This window comes from Clinocottus analis, unplaced genomic scaffold, assembly GCF_023055335.1.
Source record: "Clinocottus analis isolate CAN_PGR_092001 unplaced genomic scaffold, fCliAna1.0.p SCAF_29, whole genome shotgun sequence".
Classification (NCBI taxonomy): Eukaryota; Metazoa; Chordata; class Actinopteri; order Perciformes; family Cottidae; genus Clinocottus; species Clinocottus analis.
Window position 1 is genome coordinate 1342040 of NW_027176031.1, and position 24769 is coordinate 1366808.

The 24769-nt window shown below is 43.5% G+C and overlaps 1 protein-coding gene across 1 annotated transcript in view; it reads right to left on the reverse strand.

The window, feature by feature from the left end:
* LOC137795618 (cadherin-2-like) overlaps positions 1 to 24769 on the reverse strand; it is a 74637-nt gene that overhangs the window by 11784 nt on the left and 38084 nt on the right. Inside the window, exons 5-14 of the mRNA XM_068593212.1 lie at positions 22618 to 22773; positions 20543 to 20687; positions 20286 to 20458; positions 19404 to 19541; positions 18732 to 18917; positions 17075 to 17328; positions 13261 to 13403; positions 9400 to 9633; positions 7388 to 7621; positions 2332 to 2471 (exon numbers count right to left, since the gene is read on the reverse strand). Coding sequence (XP_068449313.1) covers positions 2332 to 2471; positions 7388 to 7621; positions 9400 to 9633; positions 13261 to 13403; positions 17075 to 17328; positions 18732 to 18917; positions 19404 to 19541; positions 20286 to 20458; positions 20543 to 20687; positions 22618 to 22773 — 1803 coding nt within the window. The remainder of the gene's footprint in view (positions 1 to 2331; positions 2472 to 7387; positions 7622 to 9399; positions 9634 to 13260; positions 13404 to 17074; positions 17329 to 18731; positions 18918 to 19403; positions 19542 to 20285; positions 20459 to 20542; positions 20688 to 22617; positions 22774 to 24769) is intronic.

The window sequence follows — 24769 nt, forward strand, 5'->3', positions numbered from 1 at the left end:
AGGCCAACCAACATGAGGTCCAAATAACGCTGCAGGGGGTTGAGCTTTGATGCAATGTTTGGTCGTCAATCCAAAACAACTCATTTAGAGGTTGGATGACCAAAGTCAGCTTGTGCCAGTAATATAGCAGCAATCACACTGGGACTGATGCTACAATCCACTGTTAAAAAACAGTAAACTATTAAAAATACATGATGATACTGTGGCAATAACTCAGTCCCCCGTGTCTACGGAGCAGACGGGGACATCCAACTCACTTCTCTGGTTTCTGGCTTCGAGAGAGAGGAGCTTATGTTATTGACAGACCTTTCTTCAGCCATGGGGAATAATGTGGAAGTATTAGTTATAGATTGGAGGATCTAGAGGAATTAGAAGCGAGGGAACAACTGCTATCAATGAAGATAAGTGTGTGTGTGTGTGTGTGTGTGTGTGTGTGTGTGTGTGTGTGTGTGTGTGTGTGTGTGTGTGTGTGTGTGTGTGTGTGTGTATGTGTGTCAGTGTGTGTGTCATGCTTAAAGTATGAGTGTGTTGCTGAGAGCTCAGTCTGCCTTGTATCCAATGCTTAAATCCTGACAAATAAGGACACAAGCTGTCAGTAGGAATACAAACTAGCATGGTAATCTAATCAAACAAGAAGAAACAACACTATCAAGGCCAGGGCAACATGTTACTGTAGCGCTAAAAAAGAAGAAGCAAACCTTGTTTTTTTTTTTTTTTTACTTTGTCTGCACAGACATCAGGAATGTTCCTTCCGTGTCACCCAGTGTCCAATAGGCTGCCTTTATTCATGTTTGATGTTTGCCATTATCTTACAAATTTGATTGCGTTTGGTCATTTTTTCATTGCTCAAAATATACACATACAGGATTCAAGGAGTTATGCTGATTAAAACATTATAGATCCAAATGAAAGAAACAGACGTGAAATCATAGAACTACAATGTTTCTCTGTCTGCGTGGGTATGTCCTTGGAGTTATAGTCACCCTTCATTCCAGCAGCTTCGCTCTTGGCGGGTGTATTTGAGGACCAAAGGAGGAGCAGTGTGGAGTGTGTGAAGTTGTTTGGATGAGTGCTTCTTAAGAAAGCTGAAAGCAGCAACACCAGAGGCCAAGCAAGTCAGCTGAACAAGCACTGCTTAGAGTGTTCAAAATGCTCTTTTTTAAAGACCCTTCTGGATTCCAATGGGCTGTTAAATTAGAAGGTTCCTACTCTGTTTTAAGTTTAGCTTGTAGGGAAGATCGCAAACCCTTCTAACGCCACACTGAATTCCCAAGCTTCATCACAAGCGCATCATCAGTTCAGTTCAGATCAGTTCATCCCTGAATCTAAGAGGATATTTATTCAACATTTTTAAAAATTGAAAGCTGTTCCTGAGATGTTGCATTTACAAGAATGGTTCGGACAACCCGAAAGCATAATCTGAATAAAGATAATAAAGACAATAAAAAACTATGACCTGTGGGGGCCATGAATGTCCGTACAACATTTTTTTGCAACCAGGAGAAGGTGCCAGCATTTGTCCCCATTGGACTCAGAGAGCAAGGCTGTGGCTATTTCCTGGAAGTGGTATGCCCCCAGTGCAGATACAGTCCAAACGATTTGTTTGCAATGAAACAGCGCAGTGCATTACAGCAGGTGAATCCCTACCTGAACAGTGCGTGTGGTTGCACTCTTACAGTCACTGCAATAAGCTGCTGCAGTATCAAGTGAAACATGCTGTCAGTCTTGCCGCTGGCTAAATAAGGGTTAAGCATCTTTTTTTTTTTCTGGCGCAGCTTATGTGCCTGGCACCAGCAGAGGAGTGTGTGGAGGGACACAGGAAATTGTTCTCCAACAGAAAGCAATTAATCCTGTTTAGCTCCTCTTTTGTAGTACACTTAATCTTAGCCGGAGGACAGATGATTGAAAACTGTAGGGAAGCATAGACACTGTGTGTGTGTGTGTGTGTGTGTGTTTGTGTGTGTGTGTGTGTGCGTGTGTATGCATGTGTGTGCATGTGCATGGCAGTCTCATGTGCCTTTTACTGTATGCTTCCTGTATGATAATGTGTGTGAGTGGGACTGTGTAGGAGTGAACACAAGAGCAGATTGGAGCTAATTTCTGTCACAACCACCAGTGGACAAAGGTAACACGAGAAGAAAATCCACCAATCACAGGACATGTAGTTCAGCCAATCAGAAATAACACAAGACAATAGAGAGAAACCCAAGCTAAGTTGGATGATTGGTTTGAATTTGTTATAACTGCGTGTGTGTGCACGTGCTTGTGTGTGCGTGCGTGCATGTGTGAGTGCGCGTCTGTGTGCGTCTGTGTGCGTGTGTGTGCGTGTACCTGGTCCTCCTCTCCTCCCCCCTCCTCGTCATATTTCAGGATGTTGTCTCTCACGTCGTCCTCCGGGTCGATGAGGAGCTGCTTGGCCTGCCGCTCCTTGTCCCTCCTCTTCATCCACATCACAAACAGCAGCACCAGCACTGAGGAAGAGTGTGGACAAAAGAAGAGCAAGACATTATTTAATGAACAAAGCGCGTCTTCTACCGCAGCAACACTAGACTCACCGCCTCGCGGCACTTTGCCTCGACCAACCCGTCATGCAGCAGTTTACACTTAAAATGTCATTGCTTCATCAATTTATCATCTCAGACATTCGTAGAAAAATGCAATAATTAGCATATGAATTCTTCAGTTAGTTTAGTGTTTTCAGTGGACTTTGACCACCAAAAACAAATCTGTTCATATTTTGTTTACTCAAGGCGTTCTTGAGATATCTTGATCGTGATAATGGGACGGATGTGAGGTTACCGTGACCTTGACCATTGCTACCAAAATCTAATCACTCCCGCCACGCTGCGGATTAGAACACGCTGCGCTGGCGAATCACGTAAACAGCGATCCAGAGCGATCCAGAGCGATCCAGAGCGATACAGTACTGGGAAACGAGAGGATGTAAGGCGTTCATCGTAGTGCAATCACCCATTGTCACCCGTAGTAGGTCAATTACATGCTGACGCATTACAAAGAGCGAGGTGGGCCAAACATGGTAATAGTCCATGGGTCAAACCAACACAGGACTGTCATCCTGGAGACCACTATTCGTGTCCCAAGTGATTCTAAAAGTAAATGTCGAAGATATTGTCACATGTGTCATTCGTCAAATCAACGTCACTCTTTTCCTCAAACATAAATGGTTTTAAACCTAGCTTCTGGTTCATTAGGAAGTGAACCGACACTAGACAGCGGCTTAAGGCGTCATGGTTGGATGGTTGGGAGCCTCGACCCGGCTGGGGTACCTGGAAGGACCCGGCATCGCGACGACAAAGCTTTTACAGGTGACAAGTCCAGAGGAGACGCCCCCTTTAATGTCTCAACGTCTGGAAACACAGCTTTCCTCTTAAGTCAGAATGATACTGATCTTTTTTTCACACACACAGCGACACAACGAGCAGCCAGTCCTCCCGGGGATCCGGTTCACTCTCATTAATGCAAGATTTGTATCGCAGCTGCAAAGCCTCCATTATCTCCTCAGCCTCCTGTAGACGGTCAAAGGTCAGTACCAAACAACAAGTGAAATCCCCTCACAGGGACACAAACACACAGCTCTTATTTTGAGACAACTGCTGGGTTTATTAACTTGATGTGAATCTTTCTCCTTCTGATCCTGTTAATCCGGGTGGATTTAGGAGCCCGAGGAGCTCAGGGTGTGTGCATGTGTTTGTAGTCTGCTGTACCTGCAAGAGCCAAACTGCATCAGGGCGCCGAGTGGAATTCTAAGTGAGGACAATTCAACCTTTTGGAAACCGTGCGCGAAAATTGAACCGAATGACACAATTTTTTGTGTCCTTCCTAATAGGCCAATGCTTTGTTTTATTGTGATGTTTGTTAGATAGTACGATTCTTTAGGTCCTAGTTTTACCAAAAATGTGTTTTAGAAGTATGTGGGTTGTCGTTAAGGCTCTGAACCATACAGTTTGAACAAGTCGGGAAAGCTTGAGGAGGCGTTTTTAGAGAATCTGACTCGTATTCATGCTGGATGTTTATAGTTATAATCAAAATATCTTTTAAAACTTTTTTGCAGATATAATTTTTCCCCAAGACTTTGCTGAACAAATACACACAAGTATTGGAATTAATTTGGGGCTCCTACGACAACTCAAACACAGAGGAAAAGAGATCTAGAGACAAATCGGTTCCATAGTCTTCAACGGGTTAAACCCCAGAGAGGCGATTGGAGAAATGGCTTGTCACCATTAGCAACGTCTCCCAGTGAAAGCGACGGGGAGGGCTTTCACCGGGATGTCAGACGGCACACATCCAGTCCATCTGAAAGAACCAGGATGCTCCAGAGCTGGCCAGGGTCCACCGCGCAGTCAATGTGCCACATAGTGAGCCGAGGCCCGAGGCCGGCAGCCCATTACTGGTGTTGTCTCTGTTCCTTCCTCTTCCTGTCCTCTTCACGCGCTGCCCATGAACTCAGATGCCCAACATCTCCACCCAGCTGCTAATGGTGCTGCCATAGCAACTGTCTAATATTTGAATTGAAAACTCCCCGCGGACCGCTCATTAATGAAACATGCAGCTTTGTAACTTTTTAGGAAAATGGAAGCCCAACGAAGTCTTTCAGAAACTGCCAAATTAATCTCTCACAGGCTAATTAAAACCATGGGCGCCTCAATAGTTTGTTCCAGTTTCAGGTTGAACAACATCTTCAGACAAGTCTGCCTTCAACACAAAACATGTTCTTTCATATTTCTGAGTAGTCATTTGCAGAGCCTTCGTGAGATGCATCTGCCAAACCAGAGGACCGGTAATAGAAGAGTTACCACTTCCACTCCTTTCAGTGCCGGACCAACTAAATCTCTTCAACTAATCACTGAACTTCTGCTTAATCTAATGCTTCAACTCTCTTCAGGTACAAGTCCTTTTAAGACCTTCATTTCAGCTGATACTTCAACTTCCTTCAGCACGTCCACTCATAGTCACACTTCAGCTTCATTCAAGAAGTCCACTTCACTCCACTCTATAAATAAATTCAGCAAATATACCTAAACTACATCTTGACCCCTTTAGCTCTTTCACAAAAACTGACACTTCAATGCCAATTTAAATGTACCACTTCACATACACTTCATCCAGCGAAACTATGAAGCACTCGCTTGTAAATTACATTTGTAACTTCTCTCAGTGATTCTGCTTCTGGTACACGTTCATCGTATTTTTCTAAAAGTCCAGTTGGTAAATGTGCTTTTATTGGAACGGTCAAATCTAAATTTGAAATCAAAGCCTAAAAAAAAAAGAAGAAGCATCACTAGGAGCAACCCCGTAGGAGCCAGAGAGCCATCTTGCTTGCTATTCCTTGCGATAGAATAAATGCATGTAGCCGGTCGTAGTTCTGTTTGCACTCGATAGCGTGAAGAGCTGAGACACTTTTGTTTGACTCTGTGTCCAAACACGTGAAGTGCCACTTGATAACAAGAAAAGCTGCAACCGGCTTGACATCCACTTGGGATTAGAGGCTGGGATCTCGGCCATGGCAAACCTATGTTTTAGCAAACGAGTGCAGCTCACAGTGACTGATGCTCGCTGCTGGCGGAGCCACACAGGGAACAAGAGGGAGCATTTCGTCGCCGCTGAATGCAAACAACAGATACAGAACAACCATACCTTTCCTTCCTGTGGCCAGAGAGGGGCCACTGCCCGAGGGCAGGATGTTTACTGCTGCAGATTACCGACTGTTTGGGTTTTCACCCAGACAACTCGCTCAGACAAAACTTGCTAAAAGAGGCGATGTACTCGCTAAAATAGGCGAGTATTTCAGTTTTCCCCCGGTGTGTCACGTTTAACATCAAATACACTTCAGAGAGCAGGGAGAGAAAACCATAAACAAAAGCAGCATGAAGGCCAGTGAAGATGTTGAGTGGTTAGAACTATTTTATATCTGCTACTGATTCAGTCTCTTTTTTGGAACGCTCTTGGAGCACTGAGGGTGTCATGTTTTTGATAAAAACATTGGTCCTACTGGACAGTCACTTGTCTAGGGAATACAAGGCGATTGTACATTTTCCCATTGGAGACAATAGCCAGATGTGGTTAGGTGTTTGCAGGCCTGGACTGGGACAAAAATTCGGCCCTGGAGTTTTTTGTCCATTGGTGTCATTTTTGGCCAACTCGGTTCGTTGATGTACTGTACACATAATCACACAAGCCCTTAATAACACTACTATACTGAATATTATCAATAATATAATGAAGTATATCATTTTTCAACACTTTAGAACTAGATTTACACCACACACTATCTATTATGTCAAGTTTATAGACAACGTTTCTGAACATTTAGTGAATGAGTGTTTATTCACAACATGTTAGCGAGCATACACACCTGCTATCACCACCACCAGCCTCCTCCTCCCTCTCCTGTACCACCGTGGCAGCTGGAGCTTCACTTTCACTGTCCGACAACACCTCCTCCTGAGAGGGACCCGCCGCGCCCGCCGCAGCCAAAGCCCCGAAGCCGGAGGCTACGCCACCGCCGCCGGCCCCCGCAGCAGCTAACATGTTTATTATGTTTCTGCCCTTAGCAGCATCAGTTGCGAGAGCTGTTTTTTTCTTTTCCCTCAGTTTTTCTACATCGCTTTATCGTTTTTTCTCCATTTTTGCTTTCTCTTCTCTCTCACAGATTGCTAATGATGTGTCATTAGCTCATCATTAAAGGTGATTGGATGGGGAGGGGTTCTGGCCAATGCGCGGGCGGGACTACTGGGCCTATTATACGGCCGATGGGCCGCTGTATTTAGACCGAACGCGTCGCGTCTACCGTGTTAGTTCACTCGCTTGACAATGCGTCTTTACATACAAAAAAAAAAGATCAGCCACTGTCGTGCCGGCCCATAACTGACCGGCCCACAAGGAAAACTCCCGGTACTCCCTATGGCCAATCTACCGCTGGGTGTTTGTGACTTTTTTGTCCAGTGGAAAAGAGGCTTTAGGGGTGTTTCTATTGTTTTGTCCACCTCCACTTACATTTACAAGTTCACACTTTACAAAACAAAGCATGTCCACACAGCCAGACAACAACAAGGTGTACATGCCGGCTGTAAATTATATACAATTTTCAATCAAAAGTATTTTTGAAGTCAGAACAGTGCTGTACTAAAACACCTATAACTTTCTACTGTTGAAATTCAAGAGTATGTTATGTCAAGTGTAACATTTCCTAACTGTATATCATGTGAGCCAAGTGCTACAGAAACAACTAGTGTGTGTGTGTGTGTGTGTGTGTGTGTGTGTGTGTGTGTGAACGTGGGTGTGCGTGGGTGTGCGTGTGTGCGTGGGTGTGCGTGTGTGTGCATGTGTTCGTGTGTGCGTGTGTGCGTGGGTGCGTGCGGCTCACCTAACAATATGATGATGCAAAGGAGGATGGCAATGATGGCTCCGGTTCCCAGTCCAGCGGCAATGATTCTTTCCATGTCCACGCAGTCGCCATGGTGATCACACTGGCAGACCTTGACTCTCAGGTAGGACGTGTTGGACATGGGCAGGTTGCCCGAGTCTGTGATCATGATGGGAACCTCGTAGGTCCCACTGTCCAGGGAGCCGATCCTCAGCCTCAGCTGGGCGTACTCGCCTGGGGCGTGATGAAGGGGAAACACATGAGAAAATTGTAGGTGAGCGTGGTCATCCCTCCCTCCTTCACTTTATCCATCTTCATCTTTCATGCCCCTGCACTCCATCACACTGGGAGTCACAAGAGCAGCTGGAGGTTCTTTGCATTGCAAAAAGCATTTCAACAGCTCTAACTAATGGATTGAAGGATTCTGCATATTGTCCACAAAACTCATAATTAAAGATAACCAACTACAAGAGAAACAGATAGAGGACCAGAAACTTTACCACAACATCAGACCATGACAGCACCCACAAAAACCAAAAAGAGTTACTGTGAGGCAGTGGCGGGCCTAAACAGAATCACAAAGCTATAGCTATTTTATAATATAATTATATATATATATATATATATATATATATATATATATATATATATATATATATATATATATATATAATTATATATATATATATATATATATACATATATATATATATATATATATAAAATTATATATATAATTATATATATACACACACACACAAAAGTTATATATATTTTTTATGTTATTATTTATTTCACAAATACACTGCATGTATTATAATTATTTTCTCATTGAGCATCTACTGGCAGCATCTCAACCTGCTTGTGAGGCACATGCGATGGAAACTGTAAAGTTCTGCGTAGCTCGCTGTTAGCTCGCAAGCTAACTAGTGTTGAGCATTCTCTACCTTGCATAAAAGTCTCTAGTCGCTGAGCGTAGATTTCTTCCTCACCACGGGAGTACACTTCTGTGGTAAATATTCCAAACTCAAGCTTCACTTGTGGCCTTTACCACGGTTTAGGACCATATCTCAACGCGTTCTTCGATGAAAAGAACATGCCTCAGTATCATGACAACAATAAGGCTGTCACTTTGGTCAATCTGATGGGCCTTCCAGGCTAATGGATACAAGCCGTGGAGGATGAGAATCTTACAGCTAGACTTATAGCCAGACTGGACACTGCTGAGCAGTGTCCAGAAAATGAATCTCAATAAAGCAGTGGATTTACAGGACCATTTACCAACAGTCCTCAAGTCAAAAGGCACCAGCACTATCAAACCATTGTATACCTAAAAGGTGGTCAATACGGAATTCAGAGCATATCTATAGCCTCCACATGGCTTTCTACATGAAGACGGTTTTAAATATTTTACCATAGAAAATGTCCCTAAATTGACAATACAAGTCACAAGTCAATTCACAAGTCTTTATAAAGAAATTTAAAGTCAGGGTGTCTTTCAGGTCAGTCCATGCTAATCTGTAAACTGATACATTTTCTCACAGTGTTAGTGTTCAATCAATAAGGCTTTCCTGTTGCCTTCCTCTTCTATTGTTTTTTTTTCTGAAATAAAACGTGACACTTGGATGTTTGCTTTCAAGTCTTTGGATGTCAGGTCTCAAGTATCTCAGTCATATTAGTCTCCTGGCAGCCATGTCCAAGTCAAATAAATGGATCATTTTTGTGGCCTTACGTCCAACTAAAGCCTCAAGTGCCACTCTGGTTAAAATGATTTGTGGGCCGGGGGTTACAGAACATAAAGAGGTAATAGCCTTTTTAGACTCTCAGGAGTCTAAAAGTCTGCAAGACAAAAGTCAATCCAGTCGGTGGACCTCGAGCTGTGGAGGTACTTTATAAACAACCTTGATTTCTATTATGGGGCGTATTTTTATCTTTAAGCAGATACAGAATGTGAGAGAGTTCATGCATGACAGAAGATTAATAACAAAGCGGACACATTATACCATTCTGACCATTAATGCGATTCAGCGTCCAGTTGCGGCGTACATCTGATGGTCGGTTGGCCAGCTCGAAGGCGAAGGGTCCCGCGTTGGGGGTCAAGTCGGGGTCACTGGCTGTGATGTTAATGGCGTTGGGATCAGGCTTCTCACACATTTCCACCTCAGGTGGGAACACGTGAGGTGCGTTGTCATTTATGTCCAGCAGATACATCTGAAGGGTGCCCGTCCCGCTGGCAGGAGGGATACCTGGACAACAGTAGGAAGATGTTCAATATTTTATGTTACGTTTTTACTTACAAAACATGTCTTCTACCACAAATAGCTAAAAGCTCATTTTCGACTTTGGTGAAGAGATGACCCTCTCTACCCTAACTCTGATATTCTTACCAGAACCAATCTCACTCCTCAAGCCTAAACCGAGCCAAGCCTATAATAAATAAATCAAGAGAGAACGAGAGTAATTTATATAGACTTCTATACAAGCAGAGGAGTCGCCCCCTGGTGGTTGGAGAGATAAAGCAGCTTTTTCACACATGAAGCATCGACTTCTATACAACCAGAGGAGTCACCCCTAGTGGTCAAGAGAGAGAATGTAGCTTCATCACATGTGGTCAATGGCTTTACTTATCAGAATTAAAGGGTGCTACCTTGTGGGTCTTGTGAAATTGCGACAATCCAGCTGCCATGCAAGATTAGCATGATAGCTCATGCAGTGTTAAAAATGAAAAGGGTTCATCCTCTGGGGAGAGGTGATGTACTCTGAACGGCTAGCTGCCCATTAAACGTACTGCTACTGCTAACTGAACCAGACTCAACTGCTGTATCTCACTACTGCATTTTATTTCTTAAACTTTTATTAATTTTATTTGTATTTTTTCTTGACTATTTTCTTGTTTTCTAAACTGATTTTAAATCTGCTTTTAATGGTTTTATATGAAGCACTTTGAATTGCCTTGTTGCTGCAATGTGCTATACAAATAAACTTGCCTTGCCTTACTGCAAAACCATTCCTTGGAAAGGAGCCAAACCAACAAGGCTTGCATCTAGTAATAATTATTGTGTATGCATACAGAAGTCAGAAAGGAGGGATACAAACATATTGGTTTGGTTTCAGTCTTTTGAATGGATTTGTTGATACATAATATCAACAACCTTATCCTTTAACACGATAGGTAAAATCTTGGAAGGCAGCATATGGGGGGATAATCAGCGCTGTATTTATTGGACAATAATGCATGCAAGCTGGCTAACTGCAGAGTATGCACAGCCTTCCAGCTATGCATACTATTACAATGACGGCGCTACTACATCCCTTATCTGAGATGAATGCCTGTCCTCTGTATTCCCTATGGACACAGTATGGACCAGAGTATGCTCAGCAATAGAAGGTGACCGGTGCACATATGGTGGCAGCTGAAAAACTGCAGACATTTACCCTATTGAACGGGCTTGCCTGTGTTCGTCTTTGTGTCCCCAGTGTGTACGTGTATTTTTTATTTATTTTTTACCGGTGATCGCCTTGCAGTGCACGTGTGCTCGACGAGGGCAGAAAATGTGCTGGGACAGTCAGTAAACAGGAAGCTGGGAGCACAGCGGGGTCTCTGTGTGGAGAGCATTCAGGCTGGCGTGGAAGCTGAATGACATTCCTCTTGAACAATTTCCCCTGAACAAGAATCCCCCTTTTTCTGTAGCTATAAAGCACTGTTGTGATCAGCAAAAGAGCAAAACTTTGGGAACAATGTACTATATAGGCAAAAGAAAACGTCTTCTTAGAAATCAGTGGGAGCATTGTGTCCAAAAGCCAACGCAACCCGCCAAGCCTTTCCTAATCGGCATATGTGATTACGGTAACAAAGAAGGACAGTGCGCTCAGTTTTATACAGGAAGGAGTCTTCCTCTTCCCATCATGTGAAATGAGAGCTTGACTTCAGGCTGAAGGCCGGTCAGTACTCAACGCAAGCCCAAATATGCCACGTTTAACCTCAAACAAGAGACCATCTCTTCCTCCCATTCGAAGGGATGTGTGTGACAGTAGCAGCATTGTTGGTGGGTTGTGTATTACAGGGTTGATGTGACATCACTACAATGGCTAAAACCACATATAGATGGATGACACATCTCCACTTCCTCACAGCACAGAAAAAGGGAAGCCCAAATGACCTGGCTGTATGGACTATAGACTGTCTATTAAGATCTATGTTTGAAACAGACAATCCAAGATATGAAAAATTAAAAGTTCCATCCCACCTCAGAGCAGCTGACAATCACTGCTGTCAATCATAATGCCACACCCCCCTTTTACAGCATCAAATAATCAATTAAAACCAAAGTTCTCTGTAAAATGACACTTGAACATATATAGTGGAACATGATGGAAAACATCTTTAGGGGAAATGTATTTGACGAGTGCTAAGATTTTTTCTGCTAACAAGGCGGGGGCAGGATTTATGAGCTATACTGCAGACAGGCTCCAGGGGGCGAAAGAGAGCGTTTGTGCTTCACTTTTTTTTCTAAAAGCATTAGCTTGTAGCAAGTAGCCTGAATGAACACTGGATGAAAAATAAAACAGACACCTTGATCAAGTACCACCGCAATCAGAAAACACATTCTTCTTGCAGCTGACATGTAAACATCAGGTATGACAAATAAGACAAAAATTGTCTTTGGAGCATGTTTAGAAACTCTCCTTTGGTATAAAGCATCATCTCAGTTTTAATTAGTTAAAAGTAATGATGCGAGTAAGCTAATCAATAAGGTTGTGAATGCTAGCACTAGCTGTGTGTGTAATGACTGTGTGTCAATGGAGTTTTGTAGCTTTGAAGAGAGCAACATAAGGACTTCTGTTACCAGACAGAAGAGTCTGTCTGATGACGAGTTGAAGCAGCACAACACAATCCATATCAGTTTGAAGGCTGTATTTAGAATATTTAGAACACGTTCCCTTGACGTCTGGCGATCATTTCTCACGTGAAACTCCCGTGCTGATACTTCGCTTGGGATCAAAACATTTTGACTATGAAATACAGACTTTAACCAGTGTGTTACCTTCGGGATGTAAGGAACATTGGTAAGCAACAGAATAATACAAAAATAATAAAATATACCTGGCTTGCCCTTTTAGTTACTTTTTCTGAATAAATAGTAGCGGTGCAAACAGGGTTTGGATCAGATTGGATCAGATCAGCACAAAAGAAAAAAGGAACAAATATAACTTTTAGAGGTCTGTGATTATGTATTTTCGCAGCTGATACGAAATGCTTATCATTGATGATCCTCAATAATAGACACAGATCTCTTTGTTTTTTGATTATGCAAGAACAATATATTTCAACAGCTCAGTAAACCAACAACAATTCTAAATGCTATCTTTTTATTTGGTTCTAGTATTGTATACTAAAAGATTGTATGGATTAAAACACATTTTGTCATTAGTAGTTTTAATGATTTAATATAGTTCTTACGGATAATGTGCTTAGAGTCAGTATTAGGAAGTCATCTTTTATATCTAATTTATATTCATGTGAAAACATCAAACATCCGGATCACAGCGACTAAAAAAACATAAATGATATCCTGATCACATATTTGACTGAATATTGGAGGATGAAGATCGTTAGTAAATGTCACACTGTGATGGTCAACGTTAAACTGTGTCACTAATGAAGACTTCACATGAGGGCCTCTAGTAGGCAGCAGTGGAGCTTTCTATTCTCAACAGAGGAGTGTTGAAAAGAGCAGAGTGAGGGTTGTGTAGTGATGATTAGCTCTTAGCTTCACCAGCTAACGCTCCAAGTAGCACTGCAGAACCCGGACGGTAAAACCAGCAGCACAGCAATTACTGAAAGGGCACTGAGGCACAGTGTGTGTGTTCACCGTTATCAGAGGCCATGAATGTGACGTTGTAGAGGTTGTTCTTGACGTAGGGAGACTCTCGGTCAAGGATGGCGATGGTGGAAATGCGACCGTTAACCGGGTCAATCTCCAGCCAGTTAGCGGGGTCAGACATCTTGGAGTACCTAGAGAGAGAGAGAGAGGGAGGGAGAGAGAGACAGAGAGAGAGAGAGAATGAGCACCAGCACAGAGGCTCTTTCTCAGCTCCTGGCTTCGGGCCCAGCAGCTCCCAGCAGCTGATACATGGAGGCTGCAGCACTCTCACAGTCGACCACAATTCACTCATTTATTCTTCCTCGAAGTGATTCTACATGTAACAGATTTGAAAATCACATCAAAAACTGTGTCTGTCAGTGGAAATGTGTTCTGTAAGTTCTGGACTTGCAAACCAGCCAGAAGCAGAATGAGTTTGGCGCATCCAGAGCCGTGATGTGTTTATCTGACACCGTGTAGTCCTGCTTCTATCTGGAACAGCAGATAGAGTTGCGTTGAATCAACAGCAAAGTAGCACAGCTTCCCACAAAAGGTGAGCAGAGCTGCCAACAAGCAGCCGCTCACCGCCCCGTGAAAAGGGAAATATTGTCCATTTGTCATGTTTTTAATTGGAGCGATAAAGAGTTGAAAGGCAAGCGATGAATAAATGGACGAGCTACACAAAGCAAAAATGCTCTGTGGCCCGCACTACGGCGCACAGTGCTATACGCTTTATGTGCATGTGTGTGCGTGTGTGTGCGTCTGCATGTTTTTGTGAACACAGAGTGAGTCCACCATTGGCTGTTGCTAGGCTACAAAGACTTCAGCACTACATTTAGAAACAAATGGCAAATGGTGGGATGTAAAAGAAAGAGCAGCATCGAGCAGGCGCTCCCGTCTGCAGCTGAATGAGAGCTGTAGAGCCGGAGACATTTACATCCGCAGTCAAGATGTTTGGAGAGGAAACACAGCCGGCCTTCAGCTCTTTATCTGGAGGCTGAGAACAGCGTGCGCCCTCGCTAATGAGAAGGCCAAATGTTCTCCCTGTACAGGAAAGAGGGAACGGTGTTGTACATAGGAGCAGCCAGACCCTTCTCTACAGAACCGTTACAGGAGGTCGGTCCTCACTCAGCATTGTCCGCATTGTTACTCGTTTTGGGACTCAGGGTTTCATTTCACGACGACTGCAGTGCGGGGTCTCACTATATCGTCTCCGCATTGTCTGATTTATTTGGTAACATCAAACAGGCAGTGCTCATAGAAAACAATATTCATACCTATAAAATTCACCTCTGCATTGCCTTTTTTTAACTGTAAAGACATTTCTTCCTGGTACTCCTTAAATACACACATATACAGTATACATATAGATATATGGTGTATATACACATATACAGTGTCCATATAGTGTATATACACATATACAGTATAATTATACAGTATATATACACATATACAGTATAAATATACACATATAGTGTATATACAGATATACGGTATAAGCATACATATATTATATACACATATTCAATCCCTCAAAGTCCCGGTCTTGACTCTGTCTCGATACACTCTGGTCTTGGGCATGACTTTTCGTTCTGTTTTTGAGTGAACAGCTATAAATACTTTTGCATTCTGGTAAGGCATGTGGAACCAACCGGTCATTTCTAGAATAATTAGAGCAGCGATTCCCAAAGTGTGGGCCACTCGTGGGCCACGAAGGTACTGCAGGTGGGCCGCGAGAGGTCAATTATAAATAAATACGCGTTGCTGAAGTCTACGCATGTGAGACATCATGCAGGGCTCTCAAGGGTCACGCATTGAGCGTGGCTGTCACGCATTTCGGTTACATAAATGCATATGTGCGTCAGCACTTCTCCCCACGTAATGTGCTGTTGGACCGGGCTGTCCTGTCCAAGTACCGGCTTCCCCGTGTGGAGGTCCAACGCCTTATCATGCTCGTGTCACCACACATCCAGAGGCCAACCCGCTGCAATGTTGCCCTCAGCCTGCGTTTTTACGCAGTGGGGAGCTTCCTGGAGGCGGTGGGGGACGGCACCGGCCTCGGCAAGGCATCGGTTTCACGGAGTGTGGCAGCCGTGACACCGACCTCCTGCATCATGCTCGAACACACATCAGAATGCCCACCACACGGGACGAGGTCATGCCGTGGCTGGAATCTCCGGGGTGATTGGTGTCGTGGATGGCACACACACACACAAACCCGTAGCGTAATTGCACCTGTGTGTGGGGACCACAGCGTGTTGTGTGTGATTTATGAGCTAATAAAGTGGTGGGTGATCGATTAACCTGGCATCGATATATTTAGTTTCATCACCACGGCGGTGGACAGCTCCTACTAAGAGAGTCTTAGGAAGCTTCTTTGACAGGATTTAAGAAGGCAGTCAAGAACGCATCTGGGAAACACTCGTATCTTAGTGTTCCTTCTTAGCGAACCCCTTCTTTCGAGCCTTCTTAAGTCCTTAAGAGCGATCGAATCTGGGAAACGCAGCCATTGTCGGTTCATACATTTTAATCGGTTAAATTCTTGAGGTGATTTAATAATCCGTAGTTTAGTTCAAGTGTCACGCATTGAGCGTGACTGTCACTCATTTCGGACCTCCCGGCACACAGCTGTTTAGCGGCGCGTATTTGTCGTCCTCAACCACCCTCCGCCGACAAAATGACACTCCAAGATTTTTTTAAAAGTTGGCAGCTCTGGAGTTGTGATGAAAGGTTTGGGTGGGCCGCAGAAGATTTTCAGATTTAAAATTGGGCCGCGGCATTCTTGAGTTTGGGAACTGCTGAATTAGAGCAACCCAATTAAATTACTGATCCAATCAACCAACCAACCCCCCACCCTTAACCCACCAATTAACCAACCAACCAACCAACCCACCAATCACACCTCCACCTCCAACCCACAAACTAACCCACCAACCAACCAACTAACCAACCAATGAACCCACTAACCAATCACCGCTCAACCCAGCAACTAACCAACCAACCAACCCCATTAACCAACCAACCAACCAACCCACTGACCAATCAACCACTCCCCCCCCCCCCCCCCCCCCCCACCACCACCAACCAAAAAAAAAGATTATTACTTGTTGAATAGCACTTTACACCCTACAGCTGTTATTATGGTCTTTATCGCTAATGATATTCTTGGCATAACAAACTGTTTTTAGACACAGTGCACTTAAAAATGATTATTAGTAAAGTGGATGTGACAGCTGAGCATGTAGAGGCAATATACTTCACTCAGTAAACAGTTAGCTCGGAAAATTAACCTACACTTTAACTATATGTATTTTTAATTCATCCATAAACAATGTCTGGGCCCTTGTTGTCGCTCCACTAACACTTCCTGTCTCATATGAGCTAATGTTCCCAAAGAGGAAATGAGGAAGCAGCTATGAGATCTTCAACAGGCAGAGAACGGCTTAATGCTCATTCTACCTTTCATCTAATAACATGAAGATGTGCACTGTATTAAGATGTGTATGAATAGATTAAACATTATTGTAACCAAGTCCTTGCTTGCATTAAGTGCATACTAACGAGCTAATTCTTTTTCAGTCTTACCTTTTCAATGACAGTCATTTACAGTGACTTCACAAGGAATTCTAATCAATGGAAGGCTACATGAGAAAATGAAAAGGGAAAGAGATATTCAAAAGTTCTTCTCATGAAAAGACAGTAAACGATATCTTCAACTCTCCATTCCAACATGCTCAACCTCTTTACAGTGAATGATACGCCAACCAATTTTGACTTCAACTGAATCTCCGTAAGAGGAAAGCCTCTCAGGTCTTCTTACCGGACAGTTTGTCTCAAGAAGCGGTCAGGGTCCTGGGCAGTGAAGCTGGTTAACAGGGACCCCGCGGGCAGACCCTCCTCCAGTTTGATGGATTTGGGATTGGGGCTGAACTCTGGACTCTCGTTGACGTCCAGGATCCGCACAGAGACGGTCGCCGTGGACTGCCGCGGCAGGTGGATTCCACGGGCCAGCGGGACCTCGTTCTCGGCCTCCACCGTCAGCATGAAGGAGCGGGTCAGCTCAAAGTCTATGGGCTGGAAGAAGGTAGACTGGATCACATGGGGCCCCTCAACAACCACACAGACTGTGTTCGGCTGTTTTGAATCCTTTTTCAATCATACGAATATACTTTGCTCTTCCATGTGGGAATATAGAGCAATGGTGAGTAGGAAATATATAAATAAAAAATCCATAACCATTAGTGGGATGAAATTAGATTCATTCCAATTCTTTTCATAATAAATACAAAATAATAAAATAGGATTACTGGAAAGGATCAAGCCTATATTGAAATGCTTCATATGATATCAAACTATTACTTTGATATTATTTGATGTTTGGAATGCTCATTGTGTAATATAATGAAACATAATAATGTTACATAAGTCTCTACGATGACTGATTACATAATGGAGCAAAAATGGAAGCACCTGCTACTCCTGCAACAAACAACGGTGCTGACGGAGACCAACAGCCGTGGACATATTTGCAAGAAATGTTTTCTTATGTTGGAGTGAAATATTTTTTGTATCATAAGATATTTAGCAGTGTTTCTCACAGGTGTCTGGTTTTCAAATTTAGCGATACACAATGTATGTTAGGCTAACAATTGTTGGCTATCATAAATCAAATGAGAAAATTAGTGTAGTAGACAGATCGCCAGTGAGTTAGGGAGCAGAATAAGTGTTGACAGTTGTGAAATATTGTTGATTTGGGTCATATTAGCTATAGATATTGCAGCACTAGTTGACTAACGTTAGCTAACGTAACGTTAGCTAGCCACCACACCATAGGAGTGACCGAAGTCGTGATAGCGCAGCATTACGATTTGAACCGCGTCGGAGTTGGAGATGCGTGCAGGTGCAGCAAGCGAGGCTAGCTGTTGTTATAAGTTGTTATGCTTACAAAATGTCTATCCAACCATTTCAGAAAAGGCTCCTGGATGATCACAGCCAACCCAACTCCTTGTCTTTGGTGGCCACTGCACTTAAAAGAATCAACTTCATAATTCTCAAAATTCTGACCCTTTTCTTTTTATTTACAACATTTACTTGTACTTTTACTGTCAATGCTTAAGTACATTTAATATCAGAAAATCAATTTTGATACTTAAGTACAGTAAATATCAGATACTCAGGTAGTATTCTAATAGATGACTTTCACTGGTGTCTAAGTGAAAATTTCCTCTAATGTATCTTTACTTTTACTCAAGCATGGCTTTTGTCTTGAACAAACAGTCTTTGCCAGAACTTTTCACATTGGCTCACATAATCCTATTAGCCAGTGTGATGCTAACATCTGAGGGTAATCGTGTATAATGGCAGTGACTGCTCACTATTAGTGCATGGGTGTGCGTGTGTGTGTGTGTGTGTGTATGTATGTGTGTGTGTGTGTGTGTGTGCGTGCGTGCATGTGTGTGGCAGAGAGCAATTCCCACCTTGACCACAGTGAGCAGGCCTTCGTTGGTGGTGTGGTCGGTGGGGATGGAGAATCGTCCGGTGGGGTCCCCGGCGATGATGCGGTACACAGCGCTCCAGGCTGAAGTGTGCGGCTGGTCTTTATCCGTCACGGTCAGGTTCGCCACGATGACGTTTACCCTGTTCTCACGGACCTCCCCGAAGAACTGAGCGGCGGACAAAAAGACGACTCGTCAGCTCCACAGCATGTTTTAACACCAATGTGTCACAATGACAGGAAGCAGGACGATCAACCAAGGCCAAAGTGGAGATGATGGATTCTGCTTCCCAGAATCAAACACTGATAAGGCTGGCAGAATCAGTAACCTCTTTTAAATCACTTCTTAAAACGCATTTTTATAGAATTGCTTTTAAGTGATGTCGTCTTTTTATGTTTTTATTTTTATGATCTATTATGCAGTTCTTTAGTTCCCAGTTGTTTTCAAAGCTTTTATGGTAAGGTCTTTTTTGTCTGCTGCCATGTGGGTTGTGTTCATGCTTTGCATATCTGTGAAAGCACTTTGTTTTTAAAAAGTGCTATATAAATAAAGTTCTTCTCCTTCTTCTCCTCTTCCTCCTCCTCTTCCTCTTCTTCTTCCTCCTCTTCCTCTTCCTTCTCCCACAGCCATGACTGTGTGTGTCTGTAGACCTACTGTGTCGGTGGTGAACTCAGGCGGGTTGTCGTTGACGTCGGTGATCCTGATGAGCGTGGTGGCGGTGTTGGACAGGCCATACGTGGGGTTCCCCTCCATGTCCGTGGCCTGGATGATCAGCGTGTACTGGGTGACTTTCTGGAAGCGGAGAAAGGAGAGTCAACAGCTGACCCAAACCACGTCAAACCAGTTTAAATATTGGAGCACAAATCAGAGTTAGAAATTGATCCAATTGAAGCGTTTGCCAGAGGTGAAACGTCTTTCTGTCCAGGCAGCAGCTCACCATCGGCCCTGCTGAACTACAGCGTTCAGGGAGTTCATGACTGCTAGATTCAACAGGGCTTCTTCACGCCTCCTGCTCAATTTTAATGACATTTTTTAACTTTTAATAGGAAAATAAGATCATTTCCAAGGCAAAAACTTGACTTTAACACAGAGCAAACTTAGTGCTTCCTTCTCCGAAACAAATGGCTTTTAATTATTTTCAAGGGCTTAATTACAAAAAGCACTTTAACAAAAAGATGATAAAGTATTCTTGGAGGGTTTGTGGGAGCCATGTTTAAAGTTTAATGGACAGTTTCAGGAGTCTCTAACCCTCTGCAAAGCAGTAAAGATGCATTTGATTCCCTCGTGGACTTACACAACTAACTTTGAAGAAGTAAGAGGCAGATTTAATGCATTTTCAAACCGATGAACAAAACCCTTCAAAACAAGCTCTTCGAACAGCATGACGGAACATTGTGTAGATGTACTGAAGCCGGAGAAGAAGCCACAAGCTGTCGCTCCGCTGCAGGCTGAGAAGCAGATGCTTCATGTGGGTTTAGAGATGAGCCCAACAAAATGTCCACCCAAACACACCCAAACACACACACACACACACACCTCCCGATCGAGGCCCGCTGCCACAGTGATGATGTCACCCGTCTTGTTATTAATGGTGAACATGTTGGAGGAGGGGCTCTGGGGATTCTGGGAGAGGATCTTGTATCGCAGCATCCCATTGGCAGTTTTTGGATCGTCCTTATCCACTGATGTCACAGTCATCACGAAGGATCCTGCAAGCGGAAAACACACAGCGTGTCACCAGATATGAAGAGGAATTCAATTCACAACAAGGATGTGTATGTGTGTGTGTTTACCAGGCTTAGATCCCTCTGGTACAGAGCCGTTGAAAATGGTGTGTGTGAACTCTGGTCTGTTGTCGTTCTGGTCGATGACATTGATGACGATGTCGATAGGGTTTTCCACCTGATTCCCATTTAGGTCCACCGCGTGGGCACGCAGCTGCACACACACACACACACACACACACACACACACACACACACACACACACACAGTGTCACTTGTGCAGAGAGGAGATTCCTTTCAATAAAGTGGATTACATGCGATCCCTTCACAGCTTGCATTAAAGAGTGCTTTGGGTCATCAGTTTTCAGTCATGTGACCACAAGAACGTACAGGTGTGAATACACCCCCGAAACGCAACGAATATTTGTACAACATTTCATGGTAACCCGACAAATGGATGGTCGATTGTAGGCAAAATGCAATATTGTATTCAGCTGCAAAGACCTCTTTAGATGCAGGAGCCCTGCAGAGCGTGAGCGTCGTCCTTTAGGGCTCCAGGGTTCTTTTCTAAGTTGTCCTCTCTGTTCCTCAGGTTATGTGTGAACTGCCCTCGCAGGTCTGAGTTACAAAATCTAATTGAATGTAATCAAATGTAGCCGTAAAATTCAGCTCAGACTGGAATATTCAAATCCTAAAAACTACTGAAAAAGAATCAGTGCGAAGTATTGAAACACACCTTGCAACATTCTAGTGTTCAATGAACATAATGTCATTTTGGAAATGGAGAATCTTTTTTTTTTTTATAACCGTCTTTGGTCTTCCCAATTAAAACAGTAGGTCTGTGTAATGTATGTATTTAGCATAAGACGCTCAAAAATGCTGAATGTGGCTATTGATCAGGCGTCAACATGAGGCGAGCCAATGTCTCCCTCATGAATAAACATCCCAGCTCGCTGCTCTGACAACTACATCCAATCACATGAATATTCATCAGACAGCTTAAATGCAAATCACCCCGCTGCGACTCCAGATTTACACTCCCCCGTGCCGTGTGTGTGTGTGTGCGTGTGTCTGTGCATTCCTCCAGATCAAAAGGTGAGACTCTGCTCTCAGAGGTCTATGTGACTGTAGATATAGTGAGCCGACACCACAAGGCTTTAAAAAATGCAGAAGAATTTCCTCTTGATCTCTGCGCACGAGAGAGAGCATGTACAGCAAAGTGACAGCAAGGAGGAAAAATAAACACGGGGGGGAGATGACATGCAACCGAGGGGAGGGAGGGGAAGGCACAGAGCAGATTCAGCCGTCGAGTGAAGCAGGAGCTGCATCAGTGATGCTTACGGCCCGCGTTACATCGCATTCTGTGTGATTTGAATCCAGTTTCAAAGTCCGAGTTGAACCCATCCAGGTTCAACTTTCAACATTTTAAAGGGGAAAGTTTCATTTGAGTTTATTGGCATCAGTCATGATTAGATACCGACAACGTTTCATCAGCCATGGCCTAAATAAGCACTCTTGCTGCTCTGCACATGCTGTGGAAGACACAGATATGTCAGAAGACCAAACGCTGTCGGGCCTGGGATCCGAACGTCTTTCGGATTCGTTGGATTTCACTGAGCTGCATTCACTATGCAAGACACCTGGGTCACTACAGCGGAGTGACACCCAAACAAACAGATTCTGCTGTGATTTCATTGAAAGTAATAGATTAAAAGGACGCCAAAATAACTACATAATCATGTTGATTTGTAAAAAGTCTGGATGCATGTTTTGTCAGGTCTGTACACAAGACGACATGCAGACAACTGTTAAAATGCTCGCTTTCTATGGAGTATGGATCTGTTAGTACTAAGCTATGCTGCAGCTGCTTCAAGACTTAAATTAACAATATATGGAAGCAACGCTATTGTTTATAGTATTGGTTTATACACATTCATGCATGCATTACTAACACAAAAGAAATTCTTCATGCATTTCTAAATCAACAGCAACAACAGCAGAAGAATCTCTCGCTCAAGCTGAAACATTCCAACCATTATGTGTCTTTGCATTGTAATCACGTGCAATTGGGTGTGAACATGCCATGAGGAGAACTAAGTGAAAGACCAAAACTTGAAGTTGTCTGTCAGCAGAAGAGTCTTACGTGGAAGTTGGAGATATGCTCTCTGTCCAGTGGCTTGGTGACGGACAGCTGGCCCGAGATTGGGCTGATGATGAAGATGCTGGTCGGCGGCTGGTCGGCCCCAGGGCCCGTCACGCTGTACCGCAGCATCCGGTTGTTATCCCGGTCTGAGCGGATCTGAAGCGCAGACAGACGAGAGAAAACGTTTTTCAAATGAGATAACGATACACAGAGAGCGCCAGGAACAATGAATAGTGATAAGTGGTGAAGTATGTATTAAAAATAAATATTTCACTTCTGCTGCCTTAACTGCAATCAGTGTATTTTGGGGGATACATACATAACATACGAGGAAGGTCATCTTCCTGAGTTTGACCTGGGTGTGTCTCGTACATCAGTCTGATTTTAGGCGCACAGGCAGCATCCAGCAAAGGCTGGAGGCCGCTGCCATGCCATTACAGAAAATGAAGTCCGAATAAACTGCGACATCTGTTAATATTCTGCACGCTGTCCGTGTGATCGCAGCGGAGCGGTGGGGAGACGGTGCGCAACGCCAACACAACCAATATAACCAACACAACCAACACATCCACAAAAAAGACAGAGGATGAATATGGACGCAGCATCGTTTAGCTATAAGAATCATTTTCGTTCAAGGTTTCTACTTGAGTGAGAGAGCAATATTATCTGAAGGACTTCCTATGGTTTCAATAAAGTTGCAATAATAAGCTTAAGTTAATTAAGAACAAGGCAATCTGATACTGAATTCGCCTCAATGAGTCAATCCAATTATTTGAGTCAGTGTGGGCCTGATATCCGATATTAGAGCGTCCATATTTGAAAGTGGCCGATCCAACAAAATAATCTAAGATCTCTCATAGAGCTCCGAAAAAATAGTTGCTCAGATAATTTTGTTCCATACACCGCTCGCCGAGATGTTAGCATCCTGCGGTGTGTTTGGCTAACCAAGCTAAGAGCTAACACAACTAACACAGTTAACCTGAGAACTAACGAGGCTAAACACAGTTAACAGAGCTAAGAGCTAACAGGGCTAGCACAGTTAACAAGAGCTCACACGGCTAACACAGTTAACAGAGCTAAGAGCTAACAGGGCTAGCACAGTTAACAAGAGCTCACACGGCTAACACAGTTAACAGAGCTAAGAACAAATCAGGCTAACGTAGTTCAAAGAGATAAGAGCCAACAGTACTAACAGTTAACAGAGCTAAGAGCTAACAGGGCTAACGCAGTTAACAGAGCTAAGTGCTAATGGGGCTAACACAGTTAACAGAGCTAAGAGCTAACAGGGAGGCGTCAAACAGTCAATATTAAGCGTTGCATATGCAGGACAGCTGCATAGATTAAAAAGAGAGTGAAAAAGCTGTTTGGTATTTATTTAATCAAACGTTACTGAAGTGGCTGTTGCAGACACACCTGGCGAGGGCTTCTTTCTTGTGTTAGTAATGTAGCCGTGACAGCTACATAGCTAGCAGAAGAAAGGAAACGAAACATGTCTCTGAAGCTCAAGGAAAGCCTGGGCTTGCTTGTCTTGGTTACGTCATATTTGTACATTTCTTAAGACCTTTATGTCTCGAGAGTTTGACATCATATGTGGAGTGCCCCAGGGGTCAATTCCTGGTGTAATGCTTCAGTTCATGAATGTTACATCATCATCTAAAAACACAGTGTTTGTTGCATAACCACACAGTCACATGAAATCACTCAAGTGCATGGACGACATACATTATGGATTGTACCAGAATGTAATCCTTAGCTGCAAGAGATATGCTTCTATTGGGCTTCAAGGTCTCTGTAAAGTACCGGACACTGAAGATGCTCATGGCGATCTCATATCCAAGGCCGTGTCGGCTTCTTCAAACTGAATTGTAATGTATCTAAAGTCAGAGGGCTCTTGTCACAGATGGATGAGAGAAGTTTATGCTATTATCTGCAGCGTAACGCGATGTGCTCCTTACTGCTCAACCTACGGGCAGACAACAGTTGCTTCTGTTTTTTTACGATAGAAATAACATCTCATCACGTTTTACCACTTCTCAGATGTCGGCATCGGCATTCAGTTGATTCAGAAAATTTCCCTGAATTTTGTGTTTTTTTGGCAAAAAAAAAAGAGAGTCCTGCATTGCCTTCTCCTTCCATTACATCTCTGACGGGC